This window comes from Rhinolophus sinicus, chromosome 3 (assembly GCF_057876585.1).
Source record: "Rhinolophus sinicus isolate RSI-liver-muscle chromosome 3, RSI-T2T, whole genome shotgun sequence".
NCBI lineage: Eukaryota > Metazoa > Chordata > Mammalia > Chiroptera > Rhinolophidae > Rhinolophus > Rhinolophus sinicus.
In genome coordinates this window covers 25396522-25416437 of record NC_142503.1, presented here as the reverse complement: position 1 = coordinate 25416437, position 19916 = coordinate 25396522, and the positions used below count along the sequence as shown (strand labels likewise).

General features: G+C 41.8%; 1 protein-coding gene across 3 annotated transcripts in view; it reads right to left on the bottom strand.

The window, feature by feature from the left end:
• EGFLAM (EGF like, fibronectin type III and laminin G domains) overlaps window positions 1-19916 on the bottom strand; it is a 150463-nt gene that overhangs the window by 47454 nt on the left and 83093 nt on the right. For all 3 annotated transcript variants that reach the window (XM_019737331.3, XM_074328985.2, XM_088796491.1), the window contains 4 exons: window positions 4814-4929; window positions 3929-4247; window positions 3170-3270; window positions 1921-2021 (listed from right to left, as the gene is read on the bottom strand). In XM_019737331.3, the coding sequence (XP_019592890.3) occupies window positions 1921-2021; window positions 3170-3270; window positions 3929-4247; window positions 4814-4929 (637 nt within the window). The remainder of the gene's footprint in view (window positions 1-1920; window positions 2022-3169; window positions 3271-3928; window positions 4248-4813; window positions 4930-19916) is intronic.

The window sequence follows — 19916 nt, the reverse complement described above, 5'->3', positions numbered from 1 at the left end:
TTACGAACATCAAGAGCTGCTTAAATCTATGGAAGAACCGGACACCTGTTCCCGGGGGTGACCCCAGTCTAGTTATATTTAATCTGCCCTTAGAACCTATGTGGGGCCTTCTTTAACCTGATTTTCTCTGTAGCTTAGAAAACGATGGGCAACTGAGCACCTTCTTCCCTTTTTCAGAGATCACCAGATGCTTAAAGGGGATTTAAGGTGCAGCAAATCAGGAGTCATTCTGCTTTCAGGGATTTCTCTGGGGACGTCCCCCAACTTCCAAATGACAAGCTCAGTGATATTAATAAAATGGAGAAAAGCCAAGTTTCACATTCATTTTGGCAAGCTGGCCAACGCTGCCATGCCATCTGTGTTTGGCTGGGCCCAAATGCGGGAGCAGGTTCCATAGGAGGCTCCAGCTTTGAGGCGAGGGGAGAATTCTCAGAGAGTCACATTCTTCTTCTTCATTTCCCCCCAACCTCCCTCTGGCCCAAGGTGCCCAGTGGTCCCTATGCCTGACATCTAGAATTTGGACCCTTTCCATTCAACTTCCAAACAGCCACCATGCCATTTACCCAAGAGTCCTGAAATTGCCAGTGGGGAAGGAAGCATGGCCAGCATCCTCCTTTCCAGGACTTGCACTAACTGCCACCCGCTCTCACAGCCTCCCTTTTTCTCATGATCCTCCATGGAGTGGAATGGGCCTGAGAGGCGTGGCGGGACAGGCTTACTTAGTAGGGTTATCAGAATCACAGTATGAGTTGCAGGGTTGGAGAGAAGCTCCCAGACACTAACTGCCAGTGCTACTGAAATCTGTGAGATACTCCAAGTGTTAGAGCCCGCGGCCCCAGATCCTGGTGGCTAACATCAAACCCCCATGAGTCAAAGCATTTAGCAAAGGATGGGGGCGCCATTTTTCTACCCCAAGTGGGATGCTCAATTGTCTTCTCCAACTTAACCAACAGTAATTTTTGTGCTGAAATAAGCAAAAGACAATAAGGGTTGGTGCTGATTAAGAGCTTGCTATGGATCAGGCACTGCTGTAAGCACTTTTATGCATTAACACATTTAATCCTCATAATAGCCCTGGCGGAAACACAGGCTTAGAGAGGTTAAGCTATTTGCTGGGTCAGGTAGCAGGGGGATGGTACCACCAGGATGCTGTGAAGAAGGATAAGGCTGAGCCCCACTGGTTGTTTACAAATAGGGGCTGTATACACCTCCATGAGGTGGTTAAAACACTCATACTTCCACTGAACTCTGTCCCCAGAAAACCACGCACGAACTCAAGGTGGCTTCCAAAGTGGGTTGGGAGAGAAATGACAGAGGAGGGAAGCCTCAGGAGAAGACATGGATGGGGTTTGAGCCTCTGGGAAGTTTTAGGAAGTTGCAGCCTCCTCTCTGCTCTCCCTGTCAGTCATATTTACTACAGGGGACAAGGAGAAGATCCCCACCTTCACCCCATCACATCCACTGGAATTCCAGGACAGAAGGGACTTGACTGGTTTGGCTCACTGCGGTATTTGCAGGAACTACAGCAGGGCCCGGTACACTGTGGGTGCTCAAGAAACATTTGCTGTTGAATGAATGGTTATAAGGTTCCAAAACTCAAGGTGCAAAGGTTGCCTTGCAGTCCTGACACTCCAGCATTTAGTAAACTGGTCCATGCTCACCTTAATACACACTGTTCTTTATCTGCAGGAATCCATCCTGTACATAGCGGAGGTGCCAAAAAAAGTGTATATACATGACTTGTATTCATCTTTTGTTATCGGTATATATTGAGTATTATAATTTTAGTCCAGTTGTTTCCTTTCTTAAAATGAGTATACATTTTTTGGCACCCTCTGCATTTTAGTCATACTATAAAGCTGTAAATATAACGTAGGGTAGTATTAAAAAAAAAATCTGCGGGCTTTTGGCAGGAGTTACCTGAATTGGAGTGAGCGTCGGATGATGGCCAGGGACATGAAATCGCCCCTCCCGTGTTCGTTCTCCCCGCAGTAGAGCAGCAAGCCATCCTCCGCCTCTGCCTGTTATCACACAAACAAAAGCCACAGGAATAATGAGCACCTCCTCTTCCAGAAAGCACCACCTAGAAACACTCATGAATATGAAACTTGAGCATTCCCCTCTGTGGTCCTATGACAATGGGGCAAGCACATGGACTCCACTTAATTCCCAGGTACCTGGTCCCAGTTCATTTCTAATAAACCAGTGGCAGTGATGTGGTATGTGAGGAATAGCGGGGAGGTAAGGGAGAGGAACGCAGCCTCGTATTTGACCTGCTCTTTACTTGGCTTTGTGGATCCACCGGCACATGTACAAAGACCATGGTCACAGAGAAGTTGTTCTCGTGTCCATCAAATTCTGTTCTCACCAAAGAGAAGCCTATGTTTTTCTTTATTATTATTATTACTATTATTATTATTTTACTTCCCTCCCTCTGGGGAAGCACGCACATTTGCTTCTTTCCTTGTATCAGGAGAACAGGGCAATAAAAACAACTAGTTATTTTCACCCATGTGAGCTGTCCCTAGACTCGAACAAATCATCTCTGCACACTCAACACTGTGACCATGACCTCAAAGGGGACTTGTTTCCAGATCTCCAAAACCTTTTTATGTCATCTGAGATACCCAAAACAATCACTTTAAGCTGAAGTCACTGATTCACTTCTGATCTGCAGCTGATTCGGATCAGAGAGCATCTATTGGGCCTCACTCTGTGCCAGGGTGTGTATAATGGTTTTCCTCTTTGTTCAGTTACAGCATAGCAATGAAGACAGAGATTTGAGCTCCCTTTAAAAGGGATTTTTGGAATGAGAGTACGTTATGACTTCTGAAATCCAGGCCAGGGAGGAACCACTATGATGAGCAACATGGCTGGGACCCAAACATTCTCTCTGGGAAACTTCCGGGCAGCCACTTGCACAGTTCAGAACCTACAGAAGCCACCCTCCCCTCACTGGCACCCCTGAGTGTGTGACTGTGCCCATCGTCCTTGTTTCCCTGTGAATGGGTTTAGGGACAGGCTCTGTGTCAGGACAGGCTCTAGGTCATATTTACCTTTGGTATTTACCTCCCTGCTTCCTCTCCCTCTCTCCTCCTCCCTTTTGATGTAGCACATTGTTGTGTTAAGAGGTCCAATAGGCACTCATCAAACAACTAATTCTTCTTACCCTAAATTCAACAGTAATTTGAAATGCCTGATAGGAGTTCTTCAGAGGCTCAAAGGTTACATAGGAGTGGCCAAAGAACTGAGGATACTGTATAGCAATATCTGAAAAGAGAAAAAGACAACACAAAAACATGCGGTTTCCTCACTTCTTCAAATGTGAAAATCAATACACACCATTGCCTGGATGCCACTAAGTGAAAACCTCTGATAATCCGTTAAACCTAGTTTACTATCTTTTTCCATCCACTTTTCACATCTACAATTCTCCTTCTTGGGGACTCTGAGCTTCTGAACTTCTTAGGGAGAAGCTGGATCTTTGGAGACTGTTATTTGCTACCCTAAAAAGACATCCATGTCTGTAAGGCTACTGACACCTTCTTTCCAGCTGTACATCTGTGTAATATAAATTGGCTCAATTATTATCTTTCTTACCTTCATGCACAAATTTCGGCTGTAATTTTTTTTCAGTAGAGGTGTGATAAAAGTAAAGCCCACCTCCCCAAGGTGCCATTAGGATGCATTAATTGCACCAAAAGTATTACACATTTGGCACACATAGAAATAGAGCTGCTCTCTAACTAAAAGCAATGAAACGGGCCTCATATTTGCCCTGGGTAGCGAATTTAATGACTTCCACCTGGAAGAAGGGGATTATCATAGAAAAAGGGCTAGAAGGAACCATATGTGGACCGCAAAACTGCACTCTGGTTTCCAGTGGGGCCAACCCACCACCATGTTCTTCCCCCCTCCAAGGGCCTACCTTCCGAGCAGCTCTCACCACCTTTGCCCAGGTTGCAGTGGCATTGTGAGCCCCCCCAGGTATAGTCATTGACACAAAAGCTGTCAGCAGAGCAGAGAGTTTCATCACAAGACATGTCAAAGACCCTCGGCATCACAGCCACATCATTCTTTCCTTTTCTCGCCAATGGAGTGGGCTGGGGAGCCACCGTAGTCGCAGGGAGAGAGGCTGGGGTAGGAGGGCCGAGCCTGGAAACGGTCTTTGGATTGGATCTGGGCGCAGTCTTGGATTCCACCAACAATTTCTTATTACCTCCTTTGATAACAGGAAGTGGTTTAACCTAAAGCCAGAGAAGGGAATGGATTAGCAGAGCACAGCAATTAGACTGCCTTGGTTATGACTGATGTCTCACACTTGAAAATATGGGCACTTTTGATACTTCCCACAACCCTGGGATGTAGATGGGGCAGGTAGTACTGACCTCAGAGTAGAGGTAAAGAACATGAGACTCAAGGATTTGAAGTACCTTGCTTTGTATTTCACAAAAAATCAGTAGTAAAGCTGATATTCATGGTTTATTATTAAAATATCACAAAGATGGAATTGTTCATTTCCCTATAATACCTGACTTCGTAAAATTTCACTTGGTGGGAAATCTCCATATGTTTTTGCCAGACTGGGAAGTCAGCAGGCAGGGGCTACAGAACATCAGCGTGGTTGGTACTTAGTTCCTACTAACTTAATGAGCTCCTGGAGCCTAATAGTCAGAGGAAATAAATGTATTAAAAGCAAATGAGCCAACTTAAGTAAGTTTTAAGTAAAATGGTCACAGTAAATTAGCAAAATGGCCTTGTTTAGGAACAAAACAAAAACACCCTGAGTTTCAAGAGCAGAGATTTTTGTTACCTCCTCAAAGGAAATATCCAAATCCAAGTCATCATCAAATCCATCATCGTCCTCACTGACTCCCGAGTGGGTTATGTAATGGGGTCCATAGTGGCCACTTCCTGCTTCCTCGGGGCCTTCACAGAGAAAAGCAACACACTGCTGTCAGCACATGCCTTCACTCCCTTTTGTATCCGAATTCAGCCACATACAGAGCTGTGCCGAATGGATCAGGATGCATTGGACACATACGGTTCAACACAGAAGAGGAAGCATCAATGACCAAAAAATAGGAAGAAGTATTCATCTCATCAGTCATCAGAAAGATACCAATTAAACCCAGAGCTGCCATTTTATACTGACAAGACTGGCAAAAGTGTAAAAGTTGGGCAATAAAAAGTATCACCAAGGATGGGATCAAAGGGGACTCTTACACACTAATGTTAGATGTGTACAACCACTTTGTGAAACACCTGGAAGTATTTAAAAAGTAGAAAATGTTCAGACCCAGCAATCTCATGCCAACTTACAAAACCTGGAGAAACTCTTCCAACGTGTATACGAAGAGATGTGTAAAATATGTTCATAGCATCAGAATTTGTAATTAAAAAAAAATCACAGATTTGTTATTTACAATAGTAAGTAATACCCCAAATATCTATCAACAGAGAATGAGTAAGTGAATTATAGTATATCTATGGAATGGAATAGGAAGAGAAATGAATGAATAAATATTTAATAATGCATCAACATGGTTTAGTCTTACACTATTTCATGCAAAAAATTCAAGTTCTGAAAAGCACATCCAGTTTGATGCCATTTATACAAAAGTCAACAGCAAGCAAAACTTAATATATTATTTAAGGATACATATACAGAGGGTGCCCAAAAAAACGTATACACATTTTAAGAAAGGAAAAAAACTATTAAAATTGTAATACTCAATATATACCAATAACAAAAGATGAATGCAAGTCACATTTGACATCTGCAATTACAAGAGGTGATCAAAGTGCCATCAGCGTCCAGACACTTCTGATTACGGCAGACCACTGCTTGAGCAATGTTGACCAAAGTGTCCACTTGTATACATTTTTTGGGCACTCCCAGTATAGGTAGTTTAAACTCATAAGAAAAGTAAGACAGTGACAAAAACACCTGGGGGAGGTTAGAAAGATGTGAGTGAGGTGTGATACACAAGGCCTTAAAGAGTATTCTGTAATATTCTGTTTCTTAAGATAGGTGCTGGGTACATGTGAGTGTTCCTATTGTTTTTATGTTTTATATATGTACTTTTTGATATATGAAATATTTCCTTGAAAATTATTTGAAATAAGAGACATTATAATAGAGCAAACACTCCCACATCCAGAAAAAAGGGGCCCTATGTGGTATCTTAGGAGCCAACCATTTCCATCCCTGTTAATGGGACAATGGAATCTTTCAGAACTGGAAGGTGGGCTGAGAAGAACTCTTAGGAGAAAATACAGGGCATTGTCCTTTGGGGGAAGGTCAGATTAGCATTTTTATTGTTATCTATGAAATCAACTCATCTGTTACTGTCCTGACTTAGGCTACACACAGGAAGCACTCCTCCAAGAGGTGGGAGTCTTTCAAAGTGCTGCTTCATGGCACCCCCATTTCCTCCCAGGAGGTTTGGATGAGCACAGGTACCAGCTGCCTTCTCTATACAGGCACACCAGGCACCAGTCATGGGGGCAGTAACAACTGTGGCAACAGAAACTGACTTTTGTAGGTGTTTGTTTTTTCAACAGTTCATTTTTATTTTTTTATTGGAAAAGGGGAACAGGATTTTATTGGGGAACAGTGTGTACTTCCAGGCCTTTTTTCCAAGTTTGTTGTCCTTTAAATCTTAGTTGTGGAGGGCACAGCTCAGCTCCAGGTCCAGTTGCCTTTGCTAGTTGCAGGGGGCGCAGCCCACTATCCCTTGCGGGACTCGAGAAATTGAACTGGCAACCTTGTGGTTGAGAGCCCACTGGCCCATGTAGGAATCGAACCAGCAACCTTCATAGTTAGGAGCATGGAGCTCTAACCGCCTGAGCCGGGCCCCTGACTTTTGTAGGTTTTTGAAGCCCATTAATTATTAGACATCCAGTCTTTGGATGACTGGTTTAAGAAAGTAAAGATGGAATGAAGGAAGGAAAGATGTATAGAAAGAAGGAAGGAAGGAAGGAAGGAAGGAAGGAAGGAAGGAAGGAAGGAAGGAAGGAAGGAAGGAAGGAAGGAAGGAAGGGAGGGCAAGGAGAGAGGGAAAGCAGGAGGGAGGGAAGGAGGGAGGGAAGGAGGGAGGGATGGAGGGAGGTAGGGAGGAAGGAAGGAAGGAAGACATTAAAAACACAAACTGAACTAAAAGACATTCTGCTTTCAGAGTAAACTAAGCCAAACACCTTTCTCACAAAAGCAAACTACCTTCTACTAAGCAAAATAGCAAGCAGATTGAAAATGGAGCTGAAGGAAATGACAGCAAGGGAGTGTGGGAGGTGTTTTCAGTGGGCACACTGCTGACCAGAACTCTCCGCCTGGACCAGGAAGAGAGAAACACGGTTAGCAGGTGATCTGGAGACAGTGAAGAAGGGGCTATTGTCAGGTGTCCAGGGACATCTTGGTGGAGCTGTTGGCTGAAACTTCCAGCCTGTTGATGCCACACTTACACCTGCCTGCAAGTTCTCTTGAGGCACCTGTATCCAGCCAGCACAGCTGGGGGCCAGGCGTCCTCATACAAAAAACCCAAGAAACTCTCGAAGACAACTTTTCCCTCTCTTGTCTCTCTGTATCTGTGTATCTTTCTACCTCTCTCCTAGCCTCTCTCTTTCTTTCTCTGGGTCTCTTTCTTCTCTCTGTCTCTTTCTTACTCTCCATTTCTATGTCTCTCTCTCTCATATATTTAGAATTGTCAGACTTCAGAGGAAAGAATCCGTTTAGTAATAAAAGAATTATATAGCACATACATGAAGGGAGCTGGGTTTTATCTTCGATAGGTTGGCCTCTGCCTCCAGAATGTTCTTTCCTGTCCTGTGCACATTTTTGCCACTACTGTACTATTCTCATCAATGTCAAAATTCTCTTCATTTCATCTTATGATACTTATCTGAAAAAAAACTTTCAAAGACACCCGTCCCCCTCCCCCGCCCCCCACAGACACACAGGCACACGCACTGCCTACAAGACAAATCCTAGGCTCCTTGATCAGGAATTCAAGAATCTCAATGATAACAACTTCTCCTTCTTTCTCCCACCACCACTACTTATTGAAGCCTCCTGCTTCTCCTCGAGGAATAGTGACTGTTGTGCGCTTAACATAATACATTTCTAAACTTTACAATAATCCTGCAACGTAAATATAGTTCACTTCATTGGTAGATCTGCAAATGAAAGCTCACGGAGGTTAAGTGACCTAAAATCAGACTTTGTGACTGGCTGAGCCTGACTCAAAGCCAGGTCTGTGTGGTTGCTGCTCCCCTAGTCACCTATAAGAGAAGAAGCCACTGGTGAAGCAGAAAGAGCCTGGGATTTAGAAAATTAACATTTACTGAGCATGTTTACTGTGCCAGGAGCTTTCATACATTGTTGCTATTAACCTTCACAAAATCCTGTGAAATTGGTATTATTACTCCCATCTTACCATGTGGAGATATAAACTCAGAAAGATTAAAGAGCTTGCTCAAAGGCATACAGATAATAAACGGCAGAGCCAGAATTTATCCTTGATCTCGCTTCTGATTACATCATGCCACTTATAATCTGACTCCAAATTGTGTCTTCAGCTTTTTTCTCCCTCTTCAAAAGTCCTAACAGTCAAACTGGTCTACCAGTTGTCTCCTGATTACATCTTGTGTTTTCTTACCCCAAGACTTGGCTTAATGCTCTTCTCCACCTCACCATCCTATTCCCTCCTACATCCTTATACACAGCCTATCCATCCTTCCAGTAGCATGTATTCTGTGGAGATAGAGTATATCATGAGGAGACCAAAATCAAGTGATATTCTAAAAAGAAAACATCAGATTCGTCTGGAGAAAAAATGGTGACCACACAAAAGATGGAGCTGCCAAGACCTGTGGGACACTCCTACATCTCCTGGATGGGGCTATCCACACACACATATGGCCCTAATCGTGAGTTCGGAATAAGCTCCCACAGTTTGATGAAATCAACAGATGTTTAAGATGCTTAGTTACACCTTCCGAACTCCGGGCTTTGGAATGTTGCCCTTGTGTTTCCCAACTCAACTATGAACGCTTTGAGGGCAGAAACCGTACTTTAGACTTCATGATATTCCTTCTCATCCTCCACCCAACACGTCACGTACTCACCAAAGGCCAACATCTCCACCAGGTGCAAGCAAAGGACACTCCCACAATGCTGCTGCACTATGGTGGGACTCACTCTGTCCTGCCCACCCCCGTGGCCGTGCCTTGGAGAGAAATCCTTACACAGCGAGACTCTGCCCTCATATCCAGAGACAGTCCCTCAAAACCGCCACCATCCTGTCCCTTTGCCTACCTCAGTCTAGAAGTTTAGAGTTAAAAGAGACCTTAGACACCACCGACGTCTCATTTCATAAATGTGTGAACAGAGGTCGCAGAAGAGAAGTCACTTCCAGCCCCTTAACCCACCCTAGGAAGTCTATCTTGAAGGAAACTCCTTCAACTAAAGGACCACAAATGTGTTACTGCAGGTATGCAATGGTACCACGATGAGAATGGAAATGATTCCAGATTCTCTGCTGCTTTTGACAAGTAAAATAGGCATATATTGTTCACTGGATAAAGCTCTTTGGTCTTTATAAAAATTGTTCTGTTTTGAGAGTGTATATAACATATGTCCTTACAGCCAGAGATTATTTCTCAGTTCAGGGAAATGAAGAGTGAAAGATAAGAGTGGAGAAAGGAATATGGAATTATAAAGACTCAGAGTCAAAGAAATTTTGACTTTTGTAGAAAAACCTTAGACATCTGTTAGCACAAGTCCATTTTGCAGAGCAGTAAACTGAGGCTCAGTGAGTCCATGTGACTTGCACAAACAGTTCATTACTGGCAGAGCTGATCTAGAATTCTAGACTCCTAATGCTACACTCCAGGACTCTTTGCAGCACCTCAAACTCCCTATCTCCATAATAACGCAGGCTAGCAGGCATTTCCCTTTTTTTAAAAAAAACAGAGGAAATGGACACAGGACCATTTGCAGCATGACTAGAAGAAACTCAGAATAAAGATCTCTGCTCTTATGTCCCACGGGCCCCACCACCTCAGATCTCAAATCGAGGGCTTACATGAAGTTTATATTAATGATATTTCTAAATGAAGACAAAATGTACAGTCGAACCTAGTGATAAGAATTCTCCCAGTAGCCTGGGGTTATTGTAATTAAAGGGCATAACTTATCTCTTTCTACTTGGCACTTTGTTAATTAGGAAAAGAGAACATTAAAAGGGAGGCATTTATTTAGAACCAGAAGAGTCACGCCACTGACTGAATGCAAAACAAGTTCAAGGGTATTCCACTATAAGAAAAAACGAATACGCAAAATACAAATTTCTATTAATAAATTAAGGATGACTTTTATTTTACAAAAACCTGTATGTTTGTTTTTATAAAGAGATCACAGCTTTTCTATAAATAGTGACTTTCTCTGATGTTTCAACATGGTATACTTCTGATTTTTTCAGTCCCAGTAGGGTTTTCATGGAATTGAAAAACTGATTCTAAAATGTATATTGAAGAGCAAAGGGTCAACAACAGACAGGGCAATTTTGAAGAAGAACAAGGGGAAGTAAAATCACCTGCCAGATACCATGACTTTATAAAGCTTCAGAAATTAAGACAGTGTGGTGCTGATGTAGGGATAAAGGAATAGACTACAGAACTCAGAAACAGGTCCACAAATATATGGAGGTATGATACATCAGAAAGCTGCCATTACAAATCAGTAGGAGAGAGGACGAGGGGTTCAGTAATTGGCGCTGGGGTAACTGGTTATCTGAACAGAAAAAAAAGAATTAGGTTCCAACTTTTCCATACCCAAAAGGAACTCCCAGGTAGATTAAGACCCTAAATATAAAAAACAAAAATTTTAAACTTTTAGAATAAAATACAGGATTTTGCTCAATGACCTTAGAAAAAGGCAGCAGTTAAAAAAACTAGAAAACATAAATCAAGGAAAAATTAAAATATTTAACTATAATGACTAAAATGCTTCTGTTCAGTAATTGATATGTGAAGTGAAAGATAAGTCACAGAGGAGCAGAAGATATTTGTGGCACATATTATTGAATAAGGATTATTAGGTTGGTGCAAAAGTAATTGCAGGTGTTGCAATTATTTTTAACCTTTTAAACTGCAATTACTTTTGCACCAACCTAATAGTATATAAATGTATATGTTAATGCTTATTAATATATATTGTGTATGTAAATAATAGATCTATAAATTAGTATGTATATTAATATCTATATATGTTTATATATAAGTATATATATCAATAAAAATAGGCAAAGCATATAAACAGTCAAGTCATAGGATGACTGATAAAGTTATAAAATTGTATGCAACCTCACTAGAAATGGAAAAATGTAAATCAAAACAACAACAATATATCACTTTACATCCACCAGATTGACCATGTTTGTAAGTCTGATAATACCAAGTGTTATCAGGATATACAGGATATAATACCAAGGATATACAGCAAGAAGAATTTTGAACACACTGCCAGTGGGAGTAGAGATACCTACAAACACGCTGAGGAAAAATTGTCTAATAGGTGATGAAGCTGAGGACATTCATGTAAGACAACCTAGCAATTCTACTTGCAGGCACATGCTCAAGGAAACCTGAGACTGTGCATTGCAACATTGTTAGTCGTGGCTGCCATCGGAACAATTCACATGTGCAATACCCAAATAATTAATGAATGAACGCTGGGATATTCATATAGTGGAACACCATACAGGATTGAAACTGCTGAACTAGAACTTTACAATACGACTTGCATAAAAGTAGAAAACAATGTTGTGGAGAATAATTAGTCACAAAAGGATATTTGCCATGTCATTGCATTTATAAGAAATGTAAAAACATTCAAAATAATGGAGTGCAGGGTGGGTTTCTACTTTCTGCCTGTGTGTCCCTTTCTCTTTTGGCCTCATGCGTCTCCTCAAAAATGCCCCGTCAACACTCAACCAGATTCTGCTGATCTTCATCCCCTGGCCCTTTGGAGAAATTCCACTCAACTTTTTTTTTTTTACCAGCCATCCCCAATGTCACCTCACTACGAAACCTTTGCCCACCCACCTCCTAGCTCCCTAATTCATAAAGTCAGTCACACCCCACCTGCCAGCCTGGGCTGCAGAGCACGTTCTGTGCATTGCATGTCACTAGACAAGTACAGTAAGTCCTCACTTAACATCATCGAGAGGTTCTGTGACTTTAAGGGAAGGATATATAAAGAAACCAATTTTACCATAGGCTCATTGATATAAACAGGAGTTAAGTTGCTATGGCATCTCATCAATGTTGTAATGAAATGACATCCAATGAAATGACCTTATTCCAAGACCTGCTATTGTTCTGTACAAGCCTCTTTGCTGCACTGAATTGTGAACCCCCAGAAGGCAAGGACTGGTTCAATTCTCTTTGAAGAGGGTTTGACAAAAACAAATATTTGTGACATTAATGGCTGATCTCTTTGGTGACTTCTACACCCTTAACATATGTCTTTCAGTGCTAATATATAGGTTATATGAAACTATTCAATTTCCTTATATATTAGATTCAGTAGTGTTCACACTGCAGATGTCAAATCCATTAGTGGATAGTAAAAATAATTCAGTGGGGCCTGAGCACATTTTTAGAAATGGAAACAAGTGGTGTACAAATGTAAAATTCTGCATTTAGCATAGGTGAGTATTGTTCTGAGTATTAACATTTGCACAAACACACGTTTCTAGATATGTTTGCATGTAGTGGTTGCAGTGCAAATTGTATTCTTACTTTGGGTTGCAGTCCAAAAAAGTTTGAGAAATACTTTGGGTTGCAGTCCAAAAATGTTTGAGAAATACTTTGCTCTAGTTGTTTTTTGGAATGTCAGTTTCTTTTTCAGCCTGCCATTTTATTGTGAGCAAGGGTTAGATTTTCTCATTTTATTTTTGTCCTATAGTAGAGTTTCTCATCCTTGGTACTGTTGACATTTTGGGCGGCCTCACTTTTAGTAGTGGTGGCTGTTCTATACATTGCACGATGTTTAGTGGCATGCCTGGCTTCTGCCCACTAGATATGGCAGTGGCACCTTCATCCCCGCTGTGACAGCCAAAAGTATCTTCAGACATTGCCAAGTGCTTCCCATTGGACCAAAATTACCCCCAGTTGAGAACTACTGCCCAATGGTGCCCAAAATAATGCTGAGTCTCCCTACTCTGAGGATATAAGAGACAGGTGAGAAATTGTCAGGTGGCAAGAAGTCGCACTGCTCTTGATGGAAAGGCACAACCGTGCATGCAAGTGGGGTCTCTGCAGCAGAGAAGAGGGGAGGAAAGGCAAGGCAAGGAGCCCTGGCCAGAGCCCAGTGAATCTAACATTCATGGCGACTGACTGTGACCTAGAACTACTCACATAATCTGGTGATGTTACAGTTCCTTATCAGAAACCTGTGGAAGTTTGGCCACGTCCTTAAACTACCTGCTAGGGCCAACATTCCATGATTTGGGTTTGCTTCTCTACCCTTTCATGTATATTCTCCTTAAAGCAATACAAAATTGCCTCTCTATTGATCTCCCTTCCTCTCCACTGATTTCCACACTGTAGCCACCGTGATCCTGTTGAAAATGTAGGTCAGATCATAGTCTGCAACTCAAAACACTTCAAGATCTTTGCATCTCACTTAGAATAAAACCCAGAGTCCTCACCAGGACATACAAGGTTGGACATGGTCCTGTCATTCTTCTCCTTACTTTATCAGGTTCCTGCCACATGGGCCTCCTTACTGCTCCTGGAACATTCCAAACCTGCTCTCACCCCAGGACCTGTGCACTTGCTGCTCCCTCCACATAGAAAGACTCTGCTCAAATCTCTCTTTTGAAGAGAAGCCTTCCTGATAGCCTGTCCCAAACAGCAGCTCCCACAATCCCCTATGCCCACTCATGCCTTCTTTTTCCGTCTTAGCACTTACCATTACAAATGTTTTATTTATATAATAAGATGTAATATATACTTATTATTTACTTACTGACTGAGACTGATTGTCCCACATGCAAACTCGACGAGGGCACGGACATCGTCTATCTTGTTTACTGTTAAGACCCCAGCTCCCAGAAATTGCCTGGCATATTATAGACATTGAATACACATTTGTAAAACTAATTAGTAAATGTATGCTTAAACAAGTGCAATAATCACTACAGACTCAGGAATCACTACAGATTTGAGCATCACCAGCATATTTTGCAGATTAATGTAAATAATTACCAGTGGTGATGCGTGAAGCAAAAAATAAAAACAAAAACGGCCTGACTTCAAGTTATTTGTAGCTTTTCTTATCTATTTCCCTAATTTTCACTGTTTCAATTCTTTCTGAATTTGAAAGCTCTTGATTTCATTGTATTTTAGAAAGAAATTTGTCATAGCAGTTCTTTGTACCATTAAGACACAATTATGCTGATAACATTGTTACAAAGCCCTCAGATCACTGGAGATTCCAGTTTCTGCTTGCGGACTTCTCTTACTTCTCTTTCCATCGCAAAAACTAGTATCTCTTTCCATCGCAAAAACTAGTGGCCCTCTCCTATTTTGGTTGGAAGTAGTTAAGCACGGAAGAAGCCAATCATTTGGGGCAGTATCATGGAGCTTCTCGGTTTTGCCCTCAGCTCAACCATTTCAAGAGACTCCAAACTAATTCTACAGGGCTCTTCAGGCTCTGAAAGTCTGTGACCTATTGCCATCTGCTGGATGACTTGTGAACTACTGCCATCTGGGGATGTGTTTTCCTACTTTCTCCGGAGGAACAGTTGTTGGTCAGTCCCTAATGTTCGTGATCCTCAGAATCTGTTGGCCATTGGAATCCCTTTATGAACACGTGAACAGGACTACCGATGGGAGAAACATTCCACTGGGCCAGAATGGACACACATTTACATTTTTAAATATGGCAGACGCTTAGGGCTGGAATTAGATGGTAATATGAGGTCTGACAGTTAACTTTGCACATTTGTTGCAACGATGCTGCTAAACCTTTTTGATATCAGAGGGATTATTCATTATGAATTTGTACCAACTGGACAAACAGTTAACCAAGTTTACTATTTGGAAGTGCTGAAAAGGCTGCGTGAAAAAGTTAGACGACCTGAACTTTTCGCCAACAATTCATGGCTCTTGCATCACGACAATACACCAGTTCATATGGCACTGTCTGTGAGGGAGTTTTTTAGGCAGGAAACAAATAACTGTATTGGCACACCCTACCTACTCACCTGATCTGGCCCCCAATGACTTCTTTCTTTACCTGAATATAAAGGAAATATTGAAAGGAAGACATTTTGATAACATTCAGGACATCGATGGTAATATAATGACAGCTCTGACGCCATTCCAGAAAAGAGTTCCAAAATTGCTTTGAAGGGTGGACTAGGCACTGGCATCAGTGCATAGCTTCCCAAGGGGAGTACTTTGAAGGTGACCGTAGTGATATTCAGCAATGAGGTATGCAGCACTTTTTCTAGGATCAGTTCATGAACTTAATTGTCTGACCTCATACTAATCCATGTTCTGTAACAGATCTCGGACTCTCCATGCATGTGGGAATGAGAAGCCAGTACCACACAAACTTCCTATATGAGACTTGAGCTTAAAAAAACAAATAGTTTCTTCTTTATTATAGATGATTTTTATTTCTTTTGAAAAATATTTTTTTCTCAAAAGTGTGCTTTAGTACGGATATTATCCATGCTTTAGTATAGATATTCTCTAGCAAAGTACCTACTAATGGTTAGAATAGCAGGGAAGAGACTTGGATTTCAAATGCAATCGATATTACCAATTGGCTGTGCATGTCAGTCTATCCATTGATAAGGGCAGGGAAAGATAAATCTTCCCGCTTTGATATCTATGAAGCAGAGTGGGTCAAGACTTACTCTGCTTCATAGATATCAAAGCGGGAAATGTAAACTTGGACAAAAGATAAATGAGGATACTGTCAAGTGTCTCGGCTTTGTATATAATGGTGAAACAATCTAAATGTTCATTAATAAAGAATCAGCTTAAACAAGTGTGGTAGAGCTTGACAATGGAATACTTTGTGGTTATTAAAATTAGTGATGTAGTTCTATATTTATTTAAACTTAAAGATCTGTAGAGTGTTTTATTATACAAAAAAGTATAGGTACTATGATCTCATCATGAGATTTTTTTAAAGTTCTGGAAGATTATATACCAAGATGCTAATAGTGGTTATGTCTGAATGCCGAGATTAGAGATAATTTTTATTTTTTACACATTTCTCATTGTTTGTTTTTTTCTAGTATAAGTATGAATTACTTTTCCTATTAGAGACAATAAGAAAACTATTTCCGCTTTAGGATTTTGCAATGGTTTCCTTAACTGGTCTCCCTGTTCTTGCCCTTGGCCCTTCAGAGTCCTCCCTTCACATATCAGTGAGAGTGACTTTGTTGAAACATAAATAAGGTCTTTTCACTCTGGTCAGGTGCCACCCTCCCCACGAACCCTCTTCAGGGTCCTGCAGCCTCCAAGGTCCTAATCAGCCTCCACCAACTGTGACTTTCCTCTCTCTCTGACCTCATCTCCTTCCACTCTTCTCCCTCAGACTCCCATTAACCCCGTCACACAGATTCACGGTGCTCCTGCATCAGGACCTCAGCATTTGCCTGCAACACTCTTCCCCCAGGTGGGGGGAGGGGGGTGGAGGGATGGAGGGATAGACAGACAGACAGACAGACAGATATTGAGATGACAGACAATCAATCCAGATATTTGTATCCAGAGAGTTCATCGCGTCCTTCTTGCTCAAAGGTCACCTTCGTGTGAGGCTTTCTCTGATTGGTCACTGCCTTCCCTGTTTTGTTTTTCTTTAAAACCCTTATCACCATCTGACGTGATACTTACATTTGAAAATGTATTTGTTCACTACCTCCTGCCCGGACGGAATGTAAGCTCTGTGAGGTCAGGGACTCCTACTGTCTGTTCTGATTACTGCTGAATCCTCAGCACCTGAAACAGTGCCTGGCAGACAGTGGGCACTAAGCATTTGTTTGAAGAAGTAAAGGGATATATTGCAAACAGCTTGGAGAACTGATTCTTTAGGAAATAGGAATCCCACTAACAAGATGATCACGAAACTGGGTTCTTGTGTAGGATGTGCCGCGAAGTGGCCCTGAGAAGGCTGCTGAGTCCCTCTGGGGCTCAGTTACGTCGTGTGCTGAAGAAGGAGGCAGTGCTTGCCAGCTCTATGAGTTTACAAACCCTCAGTCAACAAAAATCTGGCTGTGAGATCTGATTATCTTCTCTGTTCAGTCAATATGCTAAATAGGCAAAGATGAATAAGGTCTGTGCCCTAAATCCGTAAGACCAAAGAACAATTCATATTTTTGGGATCCACATAAAGGGCATCATTCTCTTATTGCATAAGGTGATACTATTACTTCTTGTGGTGTATTCCTTCTCTATATCTCTCCCAATAGACCTCTGCCCTTCTCTACTCTGCCCTGGGCCCTGGGTGGCTGACCTGTCTGGCTTCCAGCTGTGTTCTGCTCATCAGGAAGCCCCAGCAAGACAGTGAAAGGAGGAAAAGGAGACAGAGTATTTGTTGCTCAACTTCTATCCAAGGAGGTTGTCATGGGACACGTGTCTGAAGGTCACAGCCCTTGCTGATGACCCTCCCTGTCTGTCTGTCTCCAGAAGCTGGTAATTGTTCTCTCTTGATTTGCATATATCTGCCCGAACATTCACAAATAGTCCCTTCACTAAATTCACTTCAAATTATCCAAAAGCCCGTGCCTGTTTCCTGCTGGGAGCCTGGTGACACCTGAGATCATTAGAAAAGTCATATTTTCTCCCACGGTTGCTCCTTACTTGCACATACTTGTACATGTTTGTTTCACATTTGGTTGCATAATTAGATGAGATCCATGCAGTCAACATGCACTGTGTCCCACCTATATGTCTGTCACTGTGTTAAGCTGGTATCATATAACTCCTTCCCTGTGCTAAACCACAATTGTGGCCCTCCGTGTGCAGCAAAGAACCCAAGTGATTCAGGGATTGAGATGCTGCCGTGTTTCCCCGAAAATAAGACCTAGCTGGACAATCAGCTCTAATGTGTCTTTTGGAGCAAAAATAAAACTGGGTCTTATATTAATTTTTGCTCCAAAAGATGCATTAGAGCTGACTGTCCAGCTAGGTCTTATTTTCGGGGAAACACGGTAAGAGACCATCCCAATGGAGAACTGTGTAAATGCAAGACTGGCTCCAACGGAAAGAAGAGTAAAGATTAACCATGAAATGAGGAGTCTAATATTAAGAGAACAGAATGGATAACAAGAAAATAGAAGGAAACAAATGGAAAAATAGTTGACAATGTTTGTGCATTACTTCAATATGTTAATGTTTAAAAATCCATTGAGACAGAGAGGAATAAATAGTACCTAGTTGCTCACCATGGGGCTGCTAAACAGCAGCTGATTGCCTGAACAGATGCTGTGGTTGAAACTAGAGCACCAGTGTGCCTTTTCTTTGGAAAATTATCGTTTGCTTTCGTCTTTCTTCCCTAACTAGCCAGAGGGGGTAAAATGTGGGTGAACTGATTAAAAGTAAACGTATGGTAATGTAAGATGTACCCCGGCCTCAGAAGAGCAATTAACAGGTAGCAGGTATTTTTAAACAGCAAAGTGAATCATTTCCTTTAGAACCAGTCAAGTTGTGCAAATGATAGTTACTCAGATTTACAGGCATGGAGGTATTAGCACATCAATAGAGCGATTACGGGGGAGGGCACCTGAATGTAACGTCACCTGTGAAGTTATGTTTATGCCCCAACCGCATAATGAAAATGCAGATTGTTTAGGGCATGAGTAAAACAGCTGGTTTGCTCTTCCTCCTGTTTCCTTTTTCATCTCACAGTCTAAAAATTTACAAACCCGTATGTTCACCAATTTACAGGCTTATTTATTCCAAGCTCTTGGAGTAAAGCCCAGGAAAGCAAGCTCTCCCTCGGCTTCTCCCTCTACCTTGAGAGTAGCACTTAGTTGTCCGGAATGCAAGTGGGTTGCAGGCTCTCCATTTTCTTATTGATTTCGGAACATTCGTGTGAAAGTTAAATTGCAGGTTTGTCTATTAAGGGGACAATTTCATTAGCATGCACTAATTGACTCCTTCCAAGTTTGACCAAATTGCTACCCATGAGAGGATTTCCCAAATTTCCTGGAGAATCTCTTAAAATTTGGGAGGGAAAACCCTAGCAGTATAGTAGAGGTCAGCAAGCTACATCCCAGAGGTCAAATCTGGACCACCGCCTGCTTTTGCACTGTTGAAATAAATTTCTAGGCCCCAGTTGGAGCTGCTTCTACCCCAGGTGCCATCTCAGCAAACAGAAACCTAACTAACTTGTGTCCCTGTAAATGTTCCAGTTGTCTGGAAACGCAATTTATTCAGTCAGCCAATCCCCAAAAGCCAAGCCAGCTCTGCGCGCTATACTGACTTCCCTCCTCCTTACCGATTTCCTACTTTCCTCTCTCTCGTTACTTATTCTTTATCCTATAAAAGTTTTCTTCCTTCAGCCCCATTTTTCCAGTCCTCTGAACCTTTGAGAATGGAGACTGCCGCTTCATGAAGTGTTAAATAAACTTTGTTTCTGTCCCCTAACTTGTCTTCTTTAATCATTTTTTAAACAGCACGGGGTTAACAATGGCTTTTACATTCTTAAATGGTTGAAAAAAGTTTAAAAATGGATAATTTTTTGTGACACATGAAAATTATATGAAATTCAAATTTCAGTGTCCATTGATAAAGTTTTATTGGAACACATGTATTGTCTATGGCTGCTTCCATGTAGAGGTGACCTGAAAATCCCCAAGTGTTTACTATCTTGCTTTTTACAAAAA